Below are 25,525 nucleotides of genomic sequence, written 5' to 3' on the forward strand. Positions count from 1 at the left end.
TTAACATCTGATTGGTTCTGTCTGGGTCCAAAACCCTACTTCCTAATATAGTTTCAACACGCAAACTTTGCGAACTCTCTCATTTCTAAATACCCAACTGGATGCAAAACACCATTTCAGGATGATCTCTAAGCTGCATATTTGTATTGTGCTCACTTTTAAACACTTTCATTTACATTTTCTCATTAGATCCTCACAATCTGGGAAAGCCTCAGGGTTATTATTATTATCTCCATTCTTTATGTAAGAAAATTGACTCCTTGAAGCCCTGCTCTTTAGCTACTAGTAAACTAACACTGACAAATCAGTATCCATACAGGGAAAATGTTAGCATATTAACAAGGACCTCTTAAAGCAATGTCTTTAATCAAACATTCTCCTGTTGGCTCCATTACGGGCTTATTGAGAGCACTTGGAGATGACTATAAATTAGCCAGTAATTAACAATAATTAATAATTACAGTAAATAATTAACAATAATTAACAGTAAATAATTCAGTAATTAACAATGTGCCAAGCCAGGCACTGTACTAAGTATTTTACACAGATTATCTCATTTAAACCTTGCAACTCTATGAAGTATACACTACTAGTATACCATTAAACTTAGAAAGTTTAATAAGTGGCAAAGCAGAATTTGATTCCAGAACTCACACTCTAAGTAGGACTTTCATTCCCTTAAAACACAACATATGGGAATCTCTTCTCATTAATTTTATAATGTAAAACAAAAAGTATTATATAGCACTTTACAGATTAAAGTAAACATCTCTCATATTTATCTAGGCATAGCATTGGGAGCGAGTTGGAGCTATAACTCAATTCTGATAGCACCATTTGTAAGCTATGTTACATCGGGCACATAACCTTGTGTCCTCATCGTAAAATTAAGAAAATACCACCCACCTTACATGGCTCAGCTGGTAAAGAATCCGCCTCAATGCAAGAGACCTGGGTTCAATCCCTGGGTTGGGAAGATCCCCTGGAGATGGGAAAGGCTACCCACTCCAGTATCCTGGCCTAGAGAATTCCACGGACTGTAGAGTCCATGGCGTCACAAAGAGTCAGACATCACTGAGTGACTTTCACTTACATGAATGATGTAAGAGATGGGGATAACATAGCTATGTAGTCATATTGTTATTGTTGTGTAGTCGCTAAGTCATGTCCAATTTTTTCTGACCCCATGGACTGTAGCCTGCCAGGCTCCTATGTCCAAGGGATTTCCCAGGCAGGAATATTGGAGTGGGTTACCATTTCCTTCTCCAGGGGATCTTCTTGCTCCAGGGATCAAACTCACGTCCTCTGCTTAGCAGGTAGATTTTTGAGCCATCTGGGAAGCCCATGTACTCATATTAACTATTACTATAAATAGTATGAATCCATGTTATGATTATTAATAACACTGTGAGTTCCAAATTATTTTAATTCCTATTTTACAGCTGAAGAAACTGAGTATCAGAGAGATTAATTGAGATGCCTCAAGTTATAAAACTTGTAAGACTTAGAACAAGATGCAAAGCCAGGTCTGCTGGTACTAAGCACAGAATTCTTTTTTATTACACATTTATATACGGTTGTAAATCATGAGTGAGTCCTGTTATTCTCTTATTTTGTTGCCACTGCACACTAGTACCCATACTAAAACAAAACCTATTTTTAATAGCTCACTGAGATTAGTTTCATGACTTAGAATGAAGTTGAGTGAATGATGTATACATCATCATACATGATAAAAAAAAAAACCTTTCCAAGTTATTTTTCAACTTTTATAAATTCTGCTTACATTTTATTACATTCACAAAACTATTGTGTGGCAGTCATTTAATTTATTCCTATCCAGACTAGAAGCAAAATATGTTTTGCCCAAAAGTAGACAAGTTTGCCCCAAATGGGTTTGAATCACTAAAATATAAGCCCCAAGAAGGGAGGAGTTTTTGCTTTGCTCCCTGACATATCCCAAGCTCCTACAACAGGGCCAGACACAAAGTAAATGCTCACTTAGTATTCATTACATGAGTAACACCTGATTTGCATTAATTTAACAAATGTAAATTAGCTCATGGATTTCAAGAATGACACAAAAACCTTTTCCTGTTCAAACATCACTTAAAATCATGTAAGCAGGCAAGTAATAGCTACCATTTTTTACCCAACCTAGAACAAGTTTTGTACCCTTCTGGGTATATAAACAGAGTGATCAGTGCAGAAAGAAGACCTCAGAGGTACCCACCCATTTCTTCTCCTCCACCTGCTCACCTTGCTGAATGATGAAATCATCAGACTGAATGCCATTGTAGTTTGCACATAGGCCACATGATTTCCCTTTATGCTCCTCAGACAGCTTCAAGTAAATTCCAGATATTCCATCCCAAGCCAATGAAAAACCAAAGGTTGTTTTCACCAGAATATAGTCAGCTAGTTTCTCAATGAAAACCTGTCCAATTGTCTGAGGTAATGTTAAACTTGAAAAACAGAACACAGGCAATCTAAGAATTATGATGAAACATCAATTACAGATGATCTATTTCTTTCTTGAAGTGACGGAGAAATAAGAGATAATTATTATTCAAAATTGTTGAATAAACCATGCAATTAGATTTCCCAAGGAAGCACCCTATAGAAAATCTCAACATTTTTGAAATTTTAATATTGAAATAAATGCAGGAAAAATTATACCTATTTCTGCATACTTATTTAGATTTTACACTTATAGAGAGTTTAAGATCATCTGAAAACACTGCTCAACAATTTTGAAGTAAAAACAAACAACGCTCAAAATGTGTAAACACGTTGCGTCAGTGGTGATTTTGTTTAATTTTGTTTTAAAATTGGCTAAAAGGAATTAAGAGCTCCTATCCTCAAAATGTCACCTGGATACAAATCATCATTTTCCCACAAAAAAAGTCTAGGCATCCTTAATTATGATTTACAGCTTTAATGCTGCAAAGTATATCTTTAAGAACAAAGATACTTTCCATGCAGTATTGCATGGGGATTATATTCATAATTTTTAAGTTGCATACAATCTGATCTATTTAAGCAAGGGTCACACTGAATAGTTAAACTCCTGATCCAATGTCTAGTCTTTCCACTTTTCACAAACACGTACACATACAAGAGAATTGACAGACATAAGAGAATTGAAGAAAACGAAACAGTTAGGCACTTTAAAATCACAGTAAGTCACCCAGAATGCTTTTGAAAGAACACTGTCCTCCTTCCATCAGAAAGTATTACAGGAAAAAGCAGGTGTTAGTAATTAAGGAAATGAGAGGAAAAAAATTATTTTTACTAAAATAGCCATGCTAACTGAAAATAAAGTGAGTAAAATAAACAATAAAGTGAGTAAAATGAGAGGTTAGTAGGTAAGTTCATATATTTCTCTCAAAAATTTTGAATTATTGAGTTCCTCTCCAGGAAGTGAACATGGCTACATGAAATAAAAACTATAAGATTAAGAATACTCGTTAACAAAGGGATAGTCCCCAAAGAAACGATTCAAATGTCTATAATCATTTGCACAAGGATGTTTGCAAATAATTATCTAGTCATAAGATTTCATTTTAAGAATAAGAAAATAACTAAAATTTACATTGGAGAATAAATAAGAAGACTTTCCTGTCATAATCTATACTTATTAAAATTGAAAACACAAGAAATTCATTTTAAATTGAAGGTAAAAGTTAGTATGAATAATATTTTTTAAGTTTGCGAGTTTACAAAAGCTATACTTGAGAAAAGTGAGTCATGTTTTATGAAGATATTCCATTGCAATGGGATGTTCACTGCAGGGAGGTACAGTTGCTCTGTTGTGGGTATTCCTTGGTTTAGTCATTTGTCACATGATCTCTTTCACAATAAATTTGATTAAGTACACAATTTTTGAAAATAAAATAAAAGATGCTAGTAGAGATGAGTGGTGATTCTAAAAATTTGATAATCTCCCATAAATTTAAGAAAAACCCCATGCAACCCAGGCAGGAAACAATAACAATGTAAACTAAATGAATGCACAGATTCAGTCTGAAAATTATTCACAGGTTCATATGTACCAAAACCCTTCATTTCACAGGGGAGGCAACTGAAATCGAGAAAGGTAAAATATGAGGTGCAGAGTCTCACACATTTGATTTCTTTTTGGTAAACATTTCTCTAGCACCTGCTATGAGACAGGTCCTAGGCCAAGAAGAGCATTATTATAAGCAATTTAGCTGAATAATAAGGAAACCATCTTTTTATTATACAAATGGAAATCTTTGAAAAAATATTTTCTCTGACTTAAAATTTAAATGTGATCTCCTATCTTTAACAAAGGGTTAGTATTCTTGAAAATCTAATTGAATGACACTTTTGTTGTATAAAACCATAATTTTAGGTGCCCACTATGCTACCCCAAATTCCATATAAAAATCCTAAACCACTATTTAAATTGAGCTCCAAGAAATATATACATAAATATATTACCTTCCCATTCAAATGGATAAGCTTTCTTTCATAAGAAATTGGAAAGTACAGAACCCAATTGATCAAGAAAATAAGCCCAAGAGGGGCTACTTGGGGTTGCTTGACTATGACAAAGCCTGGGTCAGAGCCTGCCTCCCCTGGTGCTTCACCTAAAGCCTTTCTGCTGTCACCTGCTGCCTCTTGAGGAATCTAAATTGAGAAAGCATAGCTTGCTACAGCTATTGTACCAGAAAGAATTCCCATCGTTCAGACACTTGCTGGTGAATTCTGAATGATGGACAGAACTGTTCTATCAGATAATTACTTTTCTTGACAAAGTAATGTCAGCCAAAACAGAAAAAAAAAAAAAAAACCTGCCATCATAAAATAAGCCCTATTAGAGGAAAACAGTTAATAAAATTTATGATAAAATGTAACTAAAATATATACTATGCTTGATGACATGAAAGAGAAATATTAAGCAGAGAAAACGAGTGTGTCAAGGGTTGAGAGGCAACTTAAAACTGAGTATTTCTATACTTATTAAGCTTGGAAGATAGATTATTACACTGTACTTCTAGTTTAAAATGTAAAACCTTCTATCAACTAAATTAACATCCATTTCCCCAAAAGTTTCAATTCTAGAAGTGAGCCCCTCTCTTATCTATTCAAGACCAGTTATTTATTGCAGGTAACTCTAACAGAAAATGCTAAGTGATACCTAAAGTTCATTTACACAAATTTGGAGTGGATTTTCAGAGGTTGAGTTTTAATTTGATTGTTTAAAAAAGAAGAAGAAAAGATTTATGAAAGACAGCAAAAAATAAAGAGTTGAATTATGAGGATTTTTCCTTAATCTCTCTTACAAGTAGATGTAACAATCTTATTTCTACCAATAAAGGTGTATGTGTATCCTGCACAAACGTTAGGGAGGCTAAACTGTTCAGATTTCTTGTTACCTGGCTAGCTTTGGAGCTACTGAAATTTTGATGTCTGCATGCTCTAATTCAGGGCTTCCCTGGTGGCTCAGTGATAAAGAATCCACCGGCTACTGCAGGCAACATGAGTTCAATCCCTGGTCAGGAAAATCCCTAGAGAAGGAAATAGCAATCTACTCCAGTATTCCTGCCTGGGAAATTCCATGGATGGAGCAGCCTGGTAGGCTATAGTCCATGGGGGTGCAAAAGACTTGACTTAGCAACTAAAGGACAACAGCAAATGCTGTAACTTAAAGGTTGTTGTTGTGTTCGACTCTTTGCGACCCCATGGACCATAGTTCACCATGCTCCTCTGTCCATGGAATTCTCCATGCATTTCCTTCTGCAGGAGATCCTCCTAACCCAGGGATTGAATCTGTGTCTCATATGTCTCCTGCATTGGCAGGAGAGTTCTTTACCACTAGCACCACCTGGGAAGCCCAACTCAAAGGTTACCGCTGAAGAAATCCTCTCTTCCTACTCTCCACATTCAGTTCCAGAGTGAGATATTTAGAAATTCTGTTAATCTGTGATGTTTTCATTATATCATTTATCATATCTTACCTGATTCCATTCTTTTTTATTTCATGCCCATAAATTCGAATTTCTTCTTGGTTTGAAAAGAACAAGCTGATCGAGCGATAACAGTAATACACTGAACCAAGGCACTTAGGGCTATTATGAACCTTAAAGGGAGAAAAACAAGAGGAAGCACAGAAACCAACAACAGCACATATACATGTTTTCATTTGAGTTATTAAGTCCACAACGCATGTCTTCAGTTTTAAAGCATTAGTTCCATGACCCTTTAAAAATTATAACTACATTTAGGATTTCCAAGAGAAAAAAAGATATTGACCTCAGGAATTGGACAATAGAATTAACTTCATAAAGCACAAGTTATTCTAGCTTATTTATTTAAATGAGCTGAATCTTCAGATGCAGGCAGGATGTAATAGTCTAAAACTATGTGGTATGTATCAGAAGAAAAAAAAAGTTCTGATAGGAAGACAGTACAGCACCACAAAGAAACACATTTGTAATTTTCGTGTCCATAATTTTTACCTGTTCATGAAACAGAAAATCACGAAATAGAGTTTCAAATGGAGTTCTACATAGAGTAATGTTTAAAGGTTGCAAAAGTAACTAAAACTCTCTAAAAATAAAATTGTGCAGGCACTTTAGGGAAGAATGATTATCAAAAATTTGATGAGAAAATTAATTTACCAGTAAAAAAAAAAATTAAGTAAGGAAGAAAAGAGGAGAGGAAGAAAGGAGAAGAGGAATATCAGATCCTCTTACTCCACCAACATAAATCTCAAAAGGTCCAAATAATGACACCAGAAAATAACTGAAAAAAATATAGATAACTACATAGATAGAAAAGAACTTTCAAAGCATAAAATTGATAAGGAAAATCACCAATGATAATATAAAATTTTAATATTGCAAGAATGTAATATACATTAATTTAGTGATTAATAGGCAAATTTTACTGATCACTTATGTACTGAGGACTGTTCTAGATTCTGGAGATATATTAGTCAAACAAAATAGACAAAAATACCTGCCCTCATGAAACAAATTTCATTAGAGGAAAACAGTTAATAAAAAATAAAATTACATGTAACTGAAATATATACTAGGCTAAATGACAGGTGAAATATTAAATGGAGACAGAGAGTGTGTGTATCAAGGGTTGTTGGCAGTCAGGGTAGGGGGGAGTTTAGGTTGAATGGCCAACAAAAGCCTCACTGAGAAGAGGAAATTCTAGTAATAAGGATGAAGGAAATACAAGAGCAAGCCATGTGGACATTTAGACCATTCCAGGCAAAAGGAATAGCAAATGCAAAAGTCTAAAGTAGAAGTATAACTAAAATGTTCTCGGTATCCAGGAATCCAGACATAGGACCTCAGACAGGATAGTGGAAGATTTTCCTTGAAGAAACAAAATGGAAAAAGATGTACAGATACTAATGAAGTGAAAGTAAAAGTTGCTCAGTCATGTCTGACTCTTTGCAACCCCATGGACTGTACAGGCTCCTCTGTCCATGGAATTTTCCAGGTAAGAATCCTGGAGTGGGTAGCCATTTCCTTCTCCAGGGGATCTCGCCAACTCAGGGATTGAACCTGGGTTTTCCAATTGCAGGCAGACTCTACCATTGACGACACCAGGGAAGCCCCACGGATATCAATATCTGGGGTTTATTTAATGAAACTAGAGGTTTCCTGCTCAAGTTCCCACTAGGCAAGAAAGTCCCCATCCACATATTCAGAGCTTCTAACCAGCTTTTAGAACCTAATACTCAAATGTGAATAAACATTCATGGATCATTTGATGAAAGCCTGCAACATGAAAGGCAGATGCCAAATAAACCAAAAAAAAAAGGAGATTAAAGGAGTCAAAAACAATTCAGAAAAATAAACTTCCAAAAATCTGTAATTGGTATCTTTAGGGAGAAAAGTGAGAAAATGCCATTCATGAAACAAGAAAAAATGATGCTAAAAGTGAAATTCAAGGAATAAAAATAAGCTATTGGATATTGATAATATGATAGGAAAAACTTATAACTGAAATAGAATTCTGGAAAATAAATACCTAATAGTTGGAAAGAAATATCAAAACAAAAAAGCAAAAAGATGGAAAAAAGAAATGAATCAATGAGAAAATTAAGGAATCACTTGGGACAGGAGCTCCAATATCTGAGTTACAGAATTACTGAAAGAGAGGAAATTAAGAAATAAATATTATTCCAAAACTAAATTGTTTGAAATGCTAGAAAGGGCTCATCAAGTACCCAGCACAATATATGGGGGGAAAAAGCAACTCACGTGACATCTCAGAATATTGGAGATAAAGAGAACTAAAAATTTTTGTAAAGAGAGGGTAAATTTTAAAAGATCATATGCAAAATGATCAGAAATCAGGATGAATTGAATTTTAAAATTCTGAAAGTGATTTCCAAACTATAACCGACTTCAAAAATTTACCTCCTATGCACTCTTGAGATATGAATAACCACTAGTCAAATCCATTTCACGTGCCTTCACTAATCAAGGTCATCTTAATTGTTGCTACAAAAGATAGGCATGTACTCCAAGGAGCAGGTAGTCTAAGTTGCCCAAGTTGTTTTCCAGGAACTTGAAGTCAGAGGAGTCTAGTTTGAGTTAAACTGGTTAAGACTAGAAAGGACTCCTGCCCCTTCAACTGGCCACACACAAGCGTCTCAATCCAGAAAGCACTACATACAAGCACTGCCCACATGAGCAGAGCACCCAGTGAGCTTTCAGAGCCTGTGTCTCAATTATAAACAAAAACTCAAGAACTGCTAGACATCTCACAGGACCTAAGAAACAAGGGTGGCTCTAGGGGTAAAGAATCTGCCTGTCAATGCAGGAGATGTAACATATGCAGGTTCTATTCCTGGGTCAGGAAGATCCTCTGGTGTAGGAAATGGCAGCCTGCTCCAGTATTCTTGCCTGGAAAATTCCATGGACAGAGGAGGCTGGTAGGCTACAGTCCATAGAGCCGCAGAGAGTCAAACATGCCTGAGTGACTAAGTACAAGAAACAGGGAAACCAATCCAGGAAAGAGAAGAATGAAACTCACCAGGAAAATGTGAAAGAAATTCCCAACGCTAGGTGTACAGTAGGCTCAAAAGCAACCAGTCCCAATTGGAACAGGAGGATGAAAAACTGAGAAAGGGATAACTCATGGGAAGGAAAGAGAAATCGAGACTGCCAGATTTATCTGACCATACTGAGAGGAGTTGAAGGAAAAAAATGATTAAAGTATAGAAAATGCAGCAAACAAAAAATGCGATAACTTAATTCTATAAAATTGTACAAAGAGAAATGAAATCACAATAACATTAGGCTCAGCTCTCAACAATACTTATATAGCTGTTGTTCATATATGTAATATATATAAATGAAAATAATGTAAAAACCACATATGATGTAACCAATAACAGTGATGTAATTCCATTAACAAGAGGAAAGGAAAGTGTGAGTGTGTGTGTGCATGTGTGTGTTTGTGTAGAAGCAGGAAGGATGATGTGACAGATGACTTCCCATTTTCCATAGTAAAAAGTGAATAAATAAGTCCTAACTCTGAAAAATAAAGAAATAATAGCACATTTTAATGTGTTAGGTAAAAACAAGAAGAAATACCTAAAAAATTGAAGTAATTGCGTTTGGAGAATCAGATTTTAGCTGGGGTCAAGGAGTGAAGGAAAGACGGGCTATTTACCTTCATGTATCTTGATCAGATCTTTTAAACTAAATATATGTATTCTTTTCATAAAAATAAAATTGAATTTAAAGAAAAAGAGTCAAAAATATAAAAGTATATATGCATAAAGATATTTATAAATACATGTCTTTTAAAATACTGAAATATTTTAAAATCTAAATATCTAAAACAGAATATAATTAAATAATTTCAATACTCCATAGTTGGAACAAGTACAGCTAACAAAATTTGTGTTTGTCAAAAACATTTGATGTGGAAAATAGTTCTTGATATAATATTAGGTGAAATTGTGGGGAAGAAAATTATACACGGTAAAGTTTCAACTTTATAAGTGTGTATAAAGTCCAGAGGAAAAATTTAGAGGGAAATATATGAAGCCATTAGCACTAGTGAGTCTTGACTGATAACTCTAATAGTATTTTTAGACTTTGAATTTTTTCAATTTTCTACAAAAGAGGTGAACAACTTTACAATCAGAGAAAAGATGACATTTCAAATAAATGGATTTGTTGATGTGAAAACAAATTCCACCAACCAAACTGAGCCAAGTAGAAACAATATCTATTAACTCTGAAAGCACAGCTGAGCTTTGTGTGTTATCTCCCAATTATCTAGTTGACACCTCAGTCCTCAAAAGGGCCAGACACTGGACAAGAACATTTCAATGAAAGAGTCAGAAGGTGTTTGAGTGATAAAGTCAGTAACTCCTTCCCAGAGTGGAGGAGTAAAGGACAACAGTGAACTGAGAACAGGAGCCCTGTGTGAACTAAAAATGCATATCCCTAACTTCCCTATCTAAAGAGACCTCCAATTTTTTACCCTTATGTCCCATAAGTTAACTTTCAATAGTCTTCATTTTCTTTTGAGGTCACAGGGATTTGTTGCCATTAAAAAGCATCAGGACTGAATTTTTAACATTTCCCTCATCTAAGAGAGGAGGAGAGTTAGGCAACTCCAACATGTCAGAGAGATTCAAAAAGAGATTCAAACAAATGATGGTTATGGAGGGCAGCACCGCAGTTTTCTGGTTTTGCTTTGAGGTATCAGAAAATTCAGAAAACGCAGGCAGGGGAAAAGGTCCCTTCCTGACGTCCTTACATCAGCCAGAGGCACTCTGAAGCTTACATTTCAAGATGTTTCTCCTATGAATTCTTCTGAAGCAAGAATGCTGCAACTAAGAACTAACTCTGAGTTCAATCATATAGTATAAATCTACCTAGAAATTAGCTACCTGTCCCCATATCCTCTAGCTTGTGTTTATGCAATTCATACATTCCATTTCATAAACTCCAGTCCCCAGTTCACACTGAGATATGTCTTTTAAGAAACTCCAGGAGGGAGCGGGTAGAGAGGGAGGTGGGAGGGGGGATCGGGATGGGGAATACATGTAAAACCATGGCTGATTCATGTCAATGTATGACAAAACCCACTACAATATTGTAAAGTAATTAGCCTCCAACTAATAAAAATAAATGAAAAAAAAAAAACAACTCCAGATGACCATCACAAATAGAATGATTGATGCTTGAAGCTAAATAAAAATTGAAAAATGAGTATATCAACTGGAGTTGACATTACTATATCCATGATGCAGACATTCCTGCTTTGCCTACATGTCCCTACCTTATGGATCCAAACCAGTCTTCTCCCAGTCCTGGGCCCCATCTTCATAGAAACATGCTCAAAATAGTTAGAGATTTGGCCCATCCCATTCAGAATCAGCCCCCTCCTTCCCTAATAAGAGCTCTAAGTATTCATGCTATGATTACTATATATTTTTCATCATTTGTCTAGTACTTTAAAAATACAGACTTGGCCAGAAAGAATTAATTATGTCCTAGGATCACCTACCCACACAGTATACCGAGGTTCAAAATTACCACAGTCCTTTGCAAAAATGTAAGAACAGTTTCCCGGGAAATAATAGTAGATGCCATCAAAAGTTTCAAAGTGGTATTGTCCCCAGGTTTTGCAAATCCCATCTCTGCCATTGCCCATGTTTGGCACTGAAAAGAAAGAGGATAATATTCAGTAGAATAAAACAAATGATAGCTGTTTCTTACAAAGTTCAGTTCAGTTCAGTCGCTGAGTCATGTCCGACTCTTTGAGACCCCATGAACCGCAGCACGCCAGGCCTCCCTGTCCATCACCAACTCCCGGAGTTTAATCAAACTCATGCCCATAGAGTCGGTGATGCCATCCAGCCATCTCATCCTCTGTCATCCCCTTCTCCTCCTGCCCCCAATTCCTCCCAGCATCAGGGTTTTTTCAAATGAGTCAACTCTTCGCATAAGGTGGCCAAAGTATTGAAGTTTCAGCTTCAGCGTCAGTCCTTCCAATGAACACCCAGAACTGATCTCCTTCAGGATGGACTGGTTGGATCTCCTTGCAGTCCAAGGGACTCTCAAGTCTTCTCCAACACCACAGTTCAAAAGCATCAATTCTTTGTCGCTCAGTTTTCTTTATAGTCCAACTCTCACATCCATAGGTGACCACTGGAAAAACCACAGCCTTGACCAGACGGACCTTTGTTGGCAAAGTAATGTCTCTGCTTTTTAATATGCTATCTAGGTTGGTCATAACTTTCCTTCCAAGGAGTAAGCGTCTTTTAATTTCATGGCTGCAGTCACCATCTGCATGGTAGGTGATTCTAATTTTCATTAAAGTAAATGCTTGCTTCTTTGGTGGACAATATCACAGAGAAAAATACCTAACATCAAATTACCAGCAGCTCTCAAAACTGAGTTCCCCTGAAGAAAAACATGGTCTTCAAGTTGAAGAAAGGATTTATGTTAGAAACTTCCTTAATTTTTGCTTTCAAACAAAGACTTTGGAGGAGAGAAAGAGAGGGAAGAATGATACAGTAAAAGAAGGTGACAGTGATAAAGCAAATATAATGGCTCTAAAAAAGAGGAATGTCACCACAAAGTATCCTAAAAATTTACACTGGCAGCATCAAAATGTTCTGGTCTCTGCAGTTCTTTGAAAGTAACTTAGGATCCACAGAGAAAACTAACCATTGGCCAAAAAGTCATGTTTATAAGTCTGGGACCTGGGAATGGGGAGCATTAGTCATCCAAATTCCAAAGAATTTCGGAATTCATGACCTCAAACTGGTCACATTGTAAGCAGTGTTTGTCTTAGAGCATGCAGAGTCATCTCCTGTTGCCTCCATGTCTATCTCCCTTTACACCTTTGTGGATGGCCCATTTTTATTTTCTCTACCCTTCTTTCTCAATTAATATGGGAATCAGTGACATTTACTGAGCATTCATTGATTAAGACATTAGAGTATGTTAATATACTCCATAGGTAGCATAGAGAGAAGGCACAATCATATCTTTTCTTTTTGTAATTTACGTAAACGGATTAACTTTGGCCAACTTAGACCTTTCCAGGAAAAAATACAGAGCTAGTTATTCATTATTCTGGCAGTCTTTTCTGATAGTATGCCTTATGTCTGTTGCATATTTTCATAAAATCTTGCACTTTATAGCACATCATAATGTAATTACTGTTATCTTATATCCTGGTCCTCTCCTCTAGACTGTAATCTCCATCAGGGCAGAAACATATCTATATTATTCACTGTTCCCAGTGTCCAGCCTGGGATCTAGTAGATGCTCAGTAAATACTCATTAAACAAATGGATTTTATTATTTATTATTGATGTAGGGTCCTATATTAGATACTGTGGTTAAAAAAATGTTTAAGAACCCTCTGCTCTGGAGAGTTCTCAGTACTATTTCTCTCTCTAAAAAAGTGTAAGTGTTAGTTGCTCAGTCATATCCAGCTCTTTGTGACCCTATGGACTGTAGCCCATAAGGCTCCTCTGTCCATGGGATTCTCCAGGCAAGAATATTGGAGTGAGTAGCCATTCCCTTCTCCAGGAAATCTTCCTGACCCAGGAATCAAACCTGGGTCTCTGGAATTGCAGGCAGATTCTTTACTGTCTGAGCTGCCAGAAAAGCCCATGTTCAGAATATTCCATTAATTCAAAGTCAAAAAAGAATGAGTGGCTCCAAATAACAAATCTAATTTATACAACAAAAGAAAGATGAATGGAAACCTGGTTTTAATAGGCAAATACAATTTAAAATGGAGGAAAAAAAAAAACTTGAATCACATTTTTAAAAAGTTCTTTAGGAATAAACCTGACCAAGGAAGTTTAAGACTCATACCCTGAGAACTATAAGATACTGATATAGGAAATTGAAGACGATTTAAAGAAATGGAAAAATATCCCACACTCTGGGGTTCGAAGAATTAATATTATTAAAATGGCCATACTACCCAAAGTGAAATACCAATTTAATGCAATCCCTATCAAATTACCCATGACATTTTTCACAGAACTAGAAAAAATAATCCTCAAATTTATATGAACCATAAAAGTCCCAGGATTGACAAAGCAATCCTGAGGAAAAATAACGAAGCAGGAAGCCTAGCCCTCCCAGACTTCAGATAATACTACAAAGCTACAGTAATCAAATCAGTGTGGTGCTGGAATAAAAACAGACATATGGATCAATAAAACAGAATAGATAGCCCAGAAATAAACCCACACACCTATGGTCAATTAATCTTTATCAAAGGAGACAAGAATATACAATGGGGAAAAGACAGGCTCTTCAGCAAGTGGTATTGGGAAAGCTGGACAGCCACATGTAAATCTATGAAGTTAGAACACTCCATACCACCTACAAAAATGAGCTCAAAATGGCTTAAAGACTCACATATAAGATATGACATCATGAAATTCCTAAAAGAACACAGGCAAAGCTTTACTTTACATAAATCATACCAATATTTCCTTAGATCAGTCTCCCAAGGCAACAGAAATTAAAGCAAAAAATAAACAAGTGGGACCTAACCAAACATAAGCGTTTGCACAGCAAAGGAAAGCTTAGAAAGAAAAGACAACTTATGGACTGAGAGAAAATATTTGCAAGTGATGTGAGAAACAAAAGCTTAATTCCAAAAATGTACAGTCAGCTCACACAGCTCAATAACAACAAAACAAAACAAACAACGTGATTAAAAAAATGAGAAGACCCAAATAAACATTTTTCTAAAGAAGACATACAAAAATCACTAATTATCAGAGAAATGCAAATCAAAACTACAATGAGGTACCATCTCACACTGGTCAGAATGGTTATCATGTAAAAGTCTACAAATAGCAAATATGCAGGAGAGGATGTGGAGAAAAGAGAACCCTCCTACTCCATTGGTGGGAAAGTAAATAGGTACAGCCATCATGGAAAACAGTATGGAGGTTCCTCAAAAAACTAAAAGCCCACTCCTGGGCATATATCTGGACAAAACTATAATTCAAAAAGATACATGCTCTTCTATGTTCGTAGCAGCAACTATTCACAAGAGCCGAGACATGGAGACAACCTAATGTCCATTGACAGATGAATGGATAAAGTTGTGATACATACATACAATGGCATACTCCTCAGCCATAAAAAAAAAAGAATAAAATAATGCTATTTACAGCTACATGGATGGACCCAGAGATTATCACACTAAGCAAAGTAAGTCAGAAAGAGAAAGACAAATATCACATGATATCACTCATATGTAGAATCTAAACTATGACACAAATGAACCTATCTTCAAAACAGAAATAGATTCATAGACTTACAGAGCAGACTTGTGGCTGCCAAGCTGGTTGGGAATGGGAAAGGGTTGGATTGGGAGTCTGGGACCAGCAGATGCAAACTGTTATATATAGATGGGTAAACTAAAAGGTCCTATTGTATAGCACAGAGAACTATATTCAATATCCTTGAACCATGATAGAGAAAAATATGAAAAAAATAATATAATACTGTAAGTCAACTATACTTTAAAAATTAAATTAAAAAATCTAAAACCAGAAAAAATACTTGAACTAGTAGAGTTCAATGAAAAGTGAAAGAGGACATACCCATTTTCTTTCTCATTGTTTCAAAATTACTGGAAATAAATCGTGGATACTCTAGTTAATACACAATATGATTGTCCCAAATCCCAAAGGATGAACACTAATACAGCAAATTATGCCTTCATGCTCTCTGTAGCACCTCATAATTCTCTCATAAGTATCCCTGAAACTTACCAATCTGGCACCGTGTCCCAAGAGCCTGAAATATTTGACAGTCACATGTACCAGCCTTAGAACAGAAAGCTCCGTTAAGGCATTCATGAGGACAAGAACCTGGAGGGCAAAAACAATCAGTTATCTTCTGGCATGCATCAGTTTTTATAAACACAATCTGTCAAGATTTAGCTTGGACTAACTGTAACCTCTGTTAACTCAAACAGAACCCTGGGCCTACTGCCTTGATAAGCTAAAGAATTAAGCTCCTCAAGTCTCTATCTAATTCATTTCATTATGTGTGCTGTGAAACAAGAAAGACAGGCTTTCACATCTCAAACTACCCTGAGAGCAAAGGTTAGCCTTCTTCAGGCAATTGAAAGGTCAAGTTCCCATGTAAGGAATCCCTGTCCCCGATGATGAGAACCAGAAACACACAGGCTGCAGATGATTCCCTTGACAGAGTTTGGCACCAGCTGCAGGACTGATCAGCTACCTCTCCAGGAGCAAGTGTGGCGTTAAAGACAAACGTCCATCATTAGCTCAAGGGATGAGGCACAGTATAGAACTCGAAAAGAAATTCTTATTTTTTAAGAGAACGATTAAACATTCTATTTGAAGTTGTGCATTAATCCTCAGGCTTAATTGCAAATGACGCATCCTTTCTGACCCATAGCTAATTTTAATGGGGCAGAAGCCAAAGCTGCTGCTGGTTGTCACCAAAAATATTTTTTTCTTTCACGGGAAGAAAAATCACCCCGAAGGATTATGTTGGAAAGAGAAAGAAAGAAACTATGAACTCCTGAGTGAGTTTGAAAGCTGCAAATGAATCACAGTGAAAATCCCTCCTCTATTAAGGAGAGGACAAGAAACACTGGCAAACCTCAACAGGAAGGATTTAAGCAACACATCAAGAGAACTAGAGAACATCTTTGAGTGACCATAACGTGTTTACTAAAGACTGGCTCTCTTTGGAGTATGGTAAGGTCATGAAAGGCACTAGTCTAATTGTGGTATTTTAACCACAGTTCTGCAGAAGGCAAGAATTTAAAACTCTATTATCCTTGCACCTTAAGATCCATTGATCTTTAAAGGCATACAACTCTCTAATTATATCTTAACTGACAAGAAATGAGCTGTTTTAATTTTGATCATAAATATAGATAAAAATGACATTTGTCATGAATTTAAATGCAGTTCTCTTTTTCTGGTGGGGGTACATATATATATATATCTTTGAATTTTATCTTAGGTCACAATATTGTATTTTTCCAATCAATAAATGTCAAAGTAATTACATAAGCATACATAATTATTGCCTTCAAAAATTTATTTACAACCCTGTTTATTCTCCTGAAAACAGATACCAAAACAAAACTGGTCAGAAACCCCTGTTTTTTTAAAATACAAAAAAAAAATAAAATAAAATTGAATTTCAAACTACCACTAGCATTCTGCTAAATGAGAAATTGGTAATCAAAAAGAGCAATGTCAAAGAATCAATTGATTCAGAAAAAAAAAAAAAAGTCTGATATCCAGTGATATCTTTCCTGGTCATGCAGCTATGAGCTTTGTCTGTTTAACCTTGCTTGTTCCCAAATATAATTCATATTTGTATGTGAAGTAAACCTAAACTAATACTAAATACTATTACCACCCTAGTTCAGGTTCCTTCACGCATTATACGGAAATTACAGAGTTCATTCACTATACTCCCCAAAGGGGTCTTTTGAGAAAGCAAATACAAAACCACAGATTTAGCACTGACCTTTTATTTTGCTCTCACCCCAATTAATAGCTTCATGGAAGAAGTATCTTGGAGAAGTTGCTTCAAACTTTAAAAGAAAGAAATCAGAATTTAAGAGAATTAAATTATTTCATTCAAGACAAACATGCAAATTGGAAAACCTGGAAAACAGCCTCAAACACAGAAATCATAAAGATTTCTGACTGATTCCATATTTCCTTGGACTACTAAGGCAAAATCTTGGAGCGGCATAAAGGGCTCCTCCTGGGTTGTAGTTAGATTTGACTTCAAGGTTTGGTTTTGTTTCCTGAATCTGACAAGTCCTTCATCCTCTCTGACCTCAGTTCTGCCTCCCTGCCCTCTTTGGAAAAGAGCCTGGTCGGAATCTAATCTTTGCATTAGCTGACTGCCTTGCCTGCAGAAGTAGCAGTTTTTAAATATTTCCAAGTACAGATGAGTTTGGAGAAAATGCACAGGATGGAAGGACCAACAGACAGAGGTGTACCCGCTGTCTGCAGCCCATCTGGGCAAGACACCGTCCACAGGAGCCTCAGCCACGGAAGTGGGAGCGTGGCATCCTGAGTCTCCAAAGAGCTGCCTAAAGTTCATATGCTCTAAAGTTCATAGAGCAGTTAAATGTATCTTTTCATAGAGCCCAAAGGACATCAGGGTCTTCATTAAGAGCATGAATTATAGAATCAAAAGGTTCTGGATTAGAGGCCTGATTCTGCCACTATTTACTCTAAGGCAAATTTCTTAACTGCTTAGCACCTTCTTTTACTTGTCTGTAAAATGGGAACAATGATACATACTTCACTGTGTAGCTGTAACAATGAATTTTAATAAATGTATATAAAGATTCCAGCATAACATCTCACATATAGATTAGCAAAAAAGAGGTGCATATTAATCTAAGGAACTCAGATAAAATTATAAGATTTAGAGAGGCTAATACAGAGTAGTAGTAAATAATTGTGGATTATTAAAACTAATCAATTATGGCTTTTTATTCCAATTTAATGCCAATTTAGTGTATGATCTGGGGCAATATGTCCTTTCCAATAGGATTTTTACATTCACCAGAAGAATACATATTCCCCAAATTTGCCACATAATAGTTAAATTGTCTACCAGAGGACGTTAGAAAAACTGGAAAGAGTGAAGGATAAGAAGAAAGGAGGATAAAGAATGTGATTTCAGGTACAAAGCCCTTTTTCAACAGATTCTGGTCTCCTTTCTACACGGTAACGTTTTCTTTTAACAGGCAAAGCTGCCCCATGGCAGACAAAAGGACACCCCCACTCACCTCTTCAAGGCTCTTTTCTAAAGTCTTTGGCCCATATCATGGCTCACTGTGGTCTGCTTTCATTCCTCCAAGATTTTGTCCTCACTGTCCAACCTCCTCTTTTTGCCCTTTCCTCTCTCTTCAAACTAAGTCAGACTCACAACAGTCTATGACCTGGATTCCCCCAAGACAAGGCTTACTCTCTCCTTAGCTATATTGTCTGGGGCTGCCCAAACCTGACACAACCTCCGGTGTTACCGGGCACCAAATGCATCTCGTGCTGGTGCTAATGAGTCATTGCTGGTGATCACTAACGGTATATATTGACTTCAGCTCTGGCTCATACAGGCCCATTAATGAGAACAAATTATTTAATCTGCTCAGTCTCAGTTTCCCAATCTGTAAAATGGAATAACAATAACTGTCTCACAGAATTGTGAGAATTAAATGAAATGAGATAAGTAAAGCACCAAGAATGGTGCTAGGCTCATAATAAGTTTTTGTAAATATGTTACCTACTTATATTATTAAGCAAAAACTGATTAAAGTTCACTAACTATACTGGATAATACTAGACCAAGACAAAAATGTATAATTTGTTTTTTACTCAACTTAGGCTGCACCTCCTCCATGGAAACCACAGTGACTACTTAGGACACCAACCTCCTGGTCACCACAATATCCTATTCACTGTGACATTCTATGCATCATATTATAATGTTTCACTAATGCTAAGACATGACACACAGCTTTTATTTTTACAACAGATCTGAACTCAGAATGGCATATCTTATGTTTATAATTGGAGGTTTTTTTCATTTTTCATGTTATACAAACAATAGGAAATAATTGGTGGTGCCTTAGATTCAATGAACAAGTCACACAGAAAGGACTTCTTTACAGGTCTGCCTCCACTAGCCTCTGAGTTTCTAGAAAACAAGCACTGCTGTTCATGCTTCTATCTCTAGCAAGGCCCCTTTTAAGTTGTCAACAAATACCAACTAAACCAAAAATAGACCTTACGCAAATGGGAGTGATCTGCCTCCCAAAGCTGTTTAGAACCATGACTACAAAACGTTCTGTTGATGCCCCTCCTCACATCCTCTTAGCCCATCTTGAACTTTGCCTGCATCTGGGGGTTTGAGCACCCTGAAACTCTCAAGCACCAGCTTCTTTTTGTCTCTGCCTTAGGGTAGAGTCCAAGCAGAACAGACAGGAGAAATGCCTTTCAGGAGATTTAAGTGCCCCCAGAAGCTGCCCTCCACCAGTGAGAGGCAGGTGTGGGTGGATAAGTATCCCAGCTACGCGATTCCTTGGAGAAACAATTCTAAAACACTCTACACAGTTCCTTGGAGGGATGCCCACAAGACTGAGACCCAGATGTTTAAAGCAGGACGACCCCTCATTAACAGAGATGTGCTGGATTGTCTCCCTTCCTTGGCTCCCTTTCCTCCCCTCACCCCACTCCGGCACATGCAAATTATCCCTACCCTCTAATAAACAATTTGCCTCTGCTTTCAGGGAAGAATTTTGAAATGTGACACAAATGCAAAAAAAGTTACAAGCTTCGGGTGCATATATTCACATAACTGAGGAAAGAGGACAGCCTGCTCCTCCTCAGCGCCGATTACAGATCCACAGGAGGGCAAGGAGCACAGAGAAATCCTGCAATACACAGTCACGGGGAGAGTGGCACAGAGACAGTCAGAGACGGTCAGAGATGGTCAGAGACAGTCAGAGACAGTCACAGATGGTCAGAGACAGTCAGAGACAGTGCAGAGACAGGACAGAGACAGTCAGAGACAGTGCAGAGATGGTCAGAGACAGTCAGAGACAGTGCAGAGACGGTCAGAGACAGGACAGAGACAGTCAGAGACAGTTAGAGACGGTCAGACATGGTCAGAGACAGTCAGAGACAGTCAGAGACAGTGCAGAGACAGGACAGAGACAGTCAGAGACAGTGCAGAGATGGTCAGAGACAGTCAGAGACAGTGCAGAGACAGTCAGAGACAGGACAGAGACAGTCAGAGACAGCAGAGAGACAGTCAGAGACGGTACAGAGACAGGACAGAGACAGAGACAGCAGAGAGACAGGACAGAGACAGTCAGAGACAGTACAGAGACGGGACAGAGACAGCAGAGAGACAGGACAGAGACAGTCGGAGACAGCACAGAGACAGTCAGAGACAGCACAGAGACAGTCAGAGACAGGGCACAGTGATAGGGACGTTGGCAGAAGTACGTATCTGCCCTTCTCCGCTCACTGGTAACTCATCGTCGGCGTATTCCTGAGTCCTTAGGTGCACAGATCAGTCTGTTTTCCTAGACTGGGGAAGTGAATCTGTGCATGCCCTTTGTCACAGATGAAATTTCAGTCCTAAGCTGTGCAAGGCATCATTGCAACCTCATTGCCCTTCTTTAACATTTCTTCTCTTAAAGTGTGTTCAGATGTTAAGTAATGTTGGTGCATGTTCTTCAGCTGCAGGAAACAGAAGTGTCTAGCTCTTCAGTCTCTCTAAAAGGAATCAAGACAAGTGCATTTCTCACTTATTAACAAAAGGCAGGCATTAACATAACTCTGGGGGTAAATTATACAAATTCTAAAAACATCCAAATGGTCAATAGTATAAGCCCATCCATAGGTTGCTTAACATGACAACTGTGGGGTATTTCACAGGTCCTCCAATCTAGTAGTTTCTATCAGAATGAAGTTTTTCTCACAATTGAATTTTCTACTGAGTCGTGTGGATGTCTTTTTGTGGCTACCATGGTCTACTGGTAAACATATACTGAACATTTCTCAGAGAAAAACCATTTTAACCACTTCACATGATACATTAAGTACTTAAGAACACAAAATACTTTTTAAGAAAAAAGTGTTTCCCTTTCATAGACAATTCTTTGCCTATTCTAGTACAAAGATCGTCATTCTTTTTGAGGATAAATTAGTTCTGTCTTCTGACTTGTCACAACAGCATATCAGATCTCTTTTTTTTCCAATTATCTTTAATTAAGTTAAATTATATGTTAAATATATTTAATATACAATATATAATAAAATATATAATATATTTAATATATAAATATATTAAAGATATATTTATATCTTTAAACATAAAATAATCAGGCATCCATCAGAAAATGCTAATAGAAATTGATTACAATTCAGCATTTGACAAAGACCTTGAATATATAAGCTGTCTGCTACATAAATACTCAAGTCATATTATTTTCCAAAGAAATGCCTTTATTGAGTTAGGATTCTTTATCTTACCATCCATCTTTAACGGAGAAATATTTTTAAAAATCCACCCATTTAAACTTTCCAACCATAATTTGAAGATACTATGATTATGTAATGCAATATCGTTTAGATAAAAGGACCCAAGCAAAAAGGTGTCCTCAAATTCAGTGCTACTGAACCCCTCTAAAAAAAGAAAAGTCACTTCTTCATCAGTGCCTGTAATTTAGATTAATTAGATAATATAAAACCTGTTTGTCAGGACACTAGGACACCTCTGGTGCCCTTTTGTGGTGCTTAACTCAGATCGTGTACACCTTTCTCTGCTCCTGTTTGTTCGCATCTGTCCTATTTTCATTGTCCTCTGATATTGTACTTAATTTTTAACCCAATTAAAATATTCTGGCAAGTAATGAAATTAAATCACAAACTGTGGTAACCTATCAGTAGGGAACTGAGGTGAACAGCAAAAAAGCATTTGACCACAAACAAGTAATTGTGAGCTAAGCCTCAGCTGGAGGGTCGCAGAACAGCGCTAGAGAAGTTACTTTGCCTCTTCCTCCTCCTTCTTGTCTTGTTTTCAGCATTTTATTTGCCTCCACAAAGGTCTCATTGTTAAAGGGACAGCAGAGCCCAAAGCAGAATGGATTATTTCTCGGCTTCTCTCTCCATCTGAGGCATAACCTACCTGGGCTGCTAAAAGAGCTCTTTTCTGTCCATTTTCATTAAACCCGTTTCTGGAAGAAAACAAAAAGAACTTGTATAGTCAAAGGCCCCTAGGCAACCTGAACAAGCCTTTCCCAAGAGAGAGCTGATGTTTTCCTCCCGATTTCCATCACTTTATCAAAGAGCTCTTTCTTGGTTTAACACTGAAAAGGTCCCCCTCCCCCTTTTGGAGGGGTTAGATTTGCGTGGTGGCGCTGTCTCATTTTACAAAATTCGGGAGCGTGCCCAGATCTCTTCAGTCTCTGATGTAAACTGCATTTTAGGAAGGAACTTTGAGATAGAGAAATAAACAAAATAGTGTAACACTGTAGCACCAACATGCACGATAATTGCTCCACATGCCTTCATAAAATACTTCATAAGTATCCGACAAGTGCAGGTTCACTTTTTTGAAATGGAATACTCAATTCTCTCTCTTTTCCATGTCTTCAGATTAACATTACTGTGAGTAAGCACACCAAACCGAATTATCAGAATCAATGGGTAGAATTCTGCTTTTCATCAAACAGATCAGTCTAGTCCAAAAAATAATTTTCATTACTGACTGCTAGAACCATTTTATTCTCTTTATCATTAAAAACTGCTTTAATCTGTTAAGACTATTGCACATTTCTAATCAATGATGCATACTAATGATAACAATAGGAAATTACTGAATATATTAATAACTTCTTTTGGAATGAAAGTAATGTCTCCTTAGTATCCACAGTCATTGGATACCGCCAAAAATTCCTCTTATAATTAAAATAAAAGGAAATAATTTTGTTCCATTGATAAGGAAGTAAATGCTTAATAATTTTTAATTTGTGGAAATGTTTAAAGAACTACATCTCATGCCCTTGTTTTGTAAAGTATTTCATTAATTTTTTTGAAACCAGATACACAATCTGCTGAGCTTTGCTCATTTCCATTATCTTTATGTTTCAGAGGACATAAAGAACAAGAAATACTCACTTTGATGTTCTCGTCAAGATGGATGATGTACAAATATAGCCTGCCAGAGATAAATATATGTGATAAGAATGAAAAAAATTATCCAAATATCTTGGCTATGTGTTCTGATTATAAAACAAGTTTAAATGTAATTCTCAAATACAGACTGAGATTTTGACCAGCAAATTCCTTATGAACCATCAGGGTGACCAGTAACCCAGAAAGAATGGGCAGTGTACATACAGGGACATGATACAGTAGAATAAGCACTAGTCTTGAAGACAGCGATCCAAGCTTTAGTCCCATCCTACCACTTAGCAAATACCAAAGTTCAGCAAGCACATCGCAAAATGATGGTGGAGGCCAAGTCCATGTTCAAAGTCCCCCCCAACTCTCAACACTCTAAGACTATTTCTCCTTGGAGTTTCAGTCACTACTAGGATTGGAAGATAGTATCTGTAACCATGCTAGCTTTTTACACTTCAGTAATTTTTCCCACTTCCTCTACAAGTCCCAAAATATACAGCCTTTTTCAATGATTAAATGTAAATAAATGTATGGCTAAATGTACATAAATGCTTTCTGCCATAAAAATACTTTATAAAAATTAATTTATAAATATCTTGCTATAATTGAAAATCAGTTCTTAGTCTCAAATGTTAAATCCTTCTTAAAACAGTCTTTTGCCATTCTTTGACTTGATGACATCAAGAAAGTTTAAGTACTCAATGTCTCCTTGTCTACTATAAAATTTCAAATACTTAATTTATACAAATATTTTTAATCAGAGCTTCTTCTAGTACAGTTTTATATCATAATAAAATCATGGTTTTAACATTTAAAAAAGAGACTCATAAATTTAAAACTAAAAGTTCCAAATTATCTACATTATTAAAAATTTTCCCATAAAATGATCTGAGTGTCATTTAGTATATACCCATTCTAACGACTTCAAAGTGCTTTACAGTATAAGAGGAACCAGTTTCCACCATTTACAAGAAAGACTAAAAAACAGTAAAATAAGGTAAAAGTTTAATATGAGTTCTTACCTTGTAATGAAAACAGCAGTATATGAAGCAAGAATATACTCCAAGGTATCATTAAATTGCGTTTTCTCACAATGTTCATTTCAGTATAGCCTTTTCCCCTGAAATGTAACTAAATTGTTGGTCTTTACTATGATGGCATCTTAGTATGAGTATTTGTAGAGTGCTCTAATTCTTATAAATATAGCTTTGTAATACAGGAATTCAGAAAGGAATTCCAGCCTTTCTAACCACATACAGCATCTGAAGCTTTGGAACTTGCAGGCAACCCTTTGGCTGAGTCTCTCATTAGCAATGCATGGCAGCTTCTTACCTGAGCCTGTATTAGTTACACCCTACCTACTCCTGCACATCATACCCTTTGTGGCCTATATTATTAGCCTTTTATGACTTCTAAAGACAGTAGCATCAAACAAACAAAAAACACTATTATCTCCTGATGTCATAAGAGATAAACATTATTCCTAACTGTTGATCTCTTCCATGTTTTATTCATGAAATAATTACTGTCCTTTGAAGGAAGATGAAATAAAATCCTATCAATCATTCCCTGAATGTCTAGATGTTCTCATAAACTTTTCTTTAAGATTTATAAGTAAACTAAAATTATGTGCATATGTTTTCAACTCTAGTCTCATTACAGTGTAGTTTAAGTTGACCTGTTCATGAGCCCACAGATCATTCTGTTAAACATTCTTCAATTGAAGCAGAAAATAATACAAAAAGATGATAGTCTAATATTTGATTTTAAAAAGAAAATAAAGTAACTCACCTAATCCCG

General features: G+C 36.5%; 1 protein-coding gene across 1 annotated transcript in view; it reads right to left on the reverse strand.

Annotated features, from left to right (window-relative positions):
- OTOGL (otogelin like) overlaps positions 1-24,826 on the reverse strand; it is a 173,140-nt gene extending 148,314 nt beyond the window's left edge. Inside the window, exons 1-8 of the mRNA XM_043447277.1 lie at positions 24,748-24,826; positions 23,720-23,759; positions 22,728-22,776; positions 17,535-17,601; positions 15,788-15,886; positions 11,530-11,684; positions 5,988-6,109; positions 2,260-2,465 (exon numbers count right to left, since the gene is read on the reverse strand). Of these exons, the coding sequence (XP_043303212.1) occupies positions 2,260-2,465; positions 5,988-6,109; positions 11,530-11,684; positions 15,788-15,886; positions 17,535-17,601; positions 22,728-22,776; positions 23,720-23,759; positions 24,748-24,826 (817 nt within the window). The remainder of the gene's footprint in view (positions 1-2,259; positions 2,466-5,987; positions 6,110-11,529; positions 11,685-15,787; positions 15,887-17,534; positions 17,602-22,727; positions 22,777-23,719; positions 23,760-24,747) is intronic.
- Positions 24,827-25,525: the final 699 nt, after the last annotated feature.

This window comes from Cervus canadensis, chromosome 25 (genome assembly GCF_019320065.1).
Source record: "Cervus canadensis isolate Bull #8, Minnesota chromosome 25, ASM1932006v1, whole genome shotgun sequence".
Lineage (NCBI taxonomy): Eukaryota > Metazoa > Chordata > Mammalia > Artiodactyla > Cervidae > Cervus > Cervus canadensis.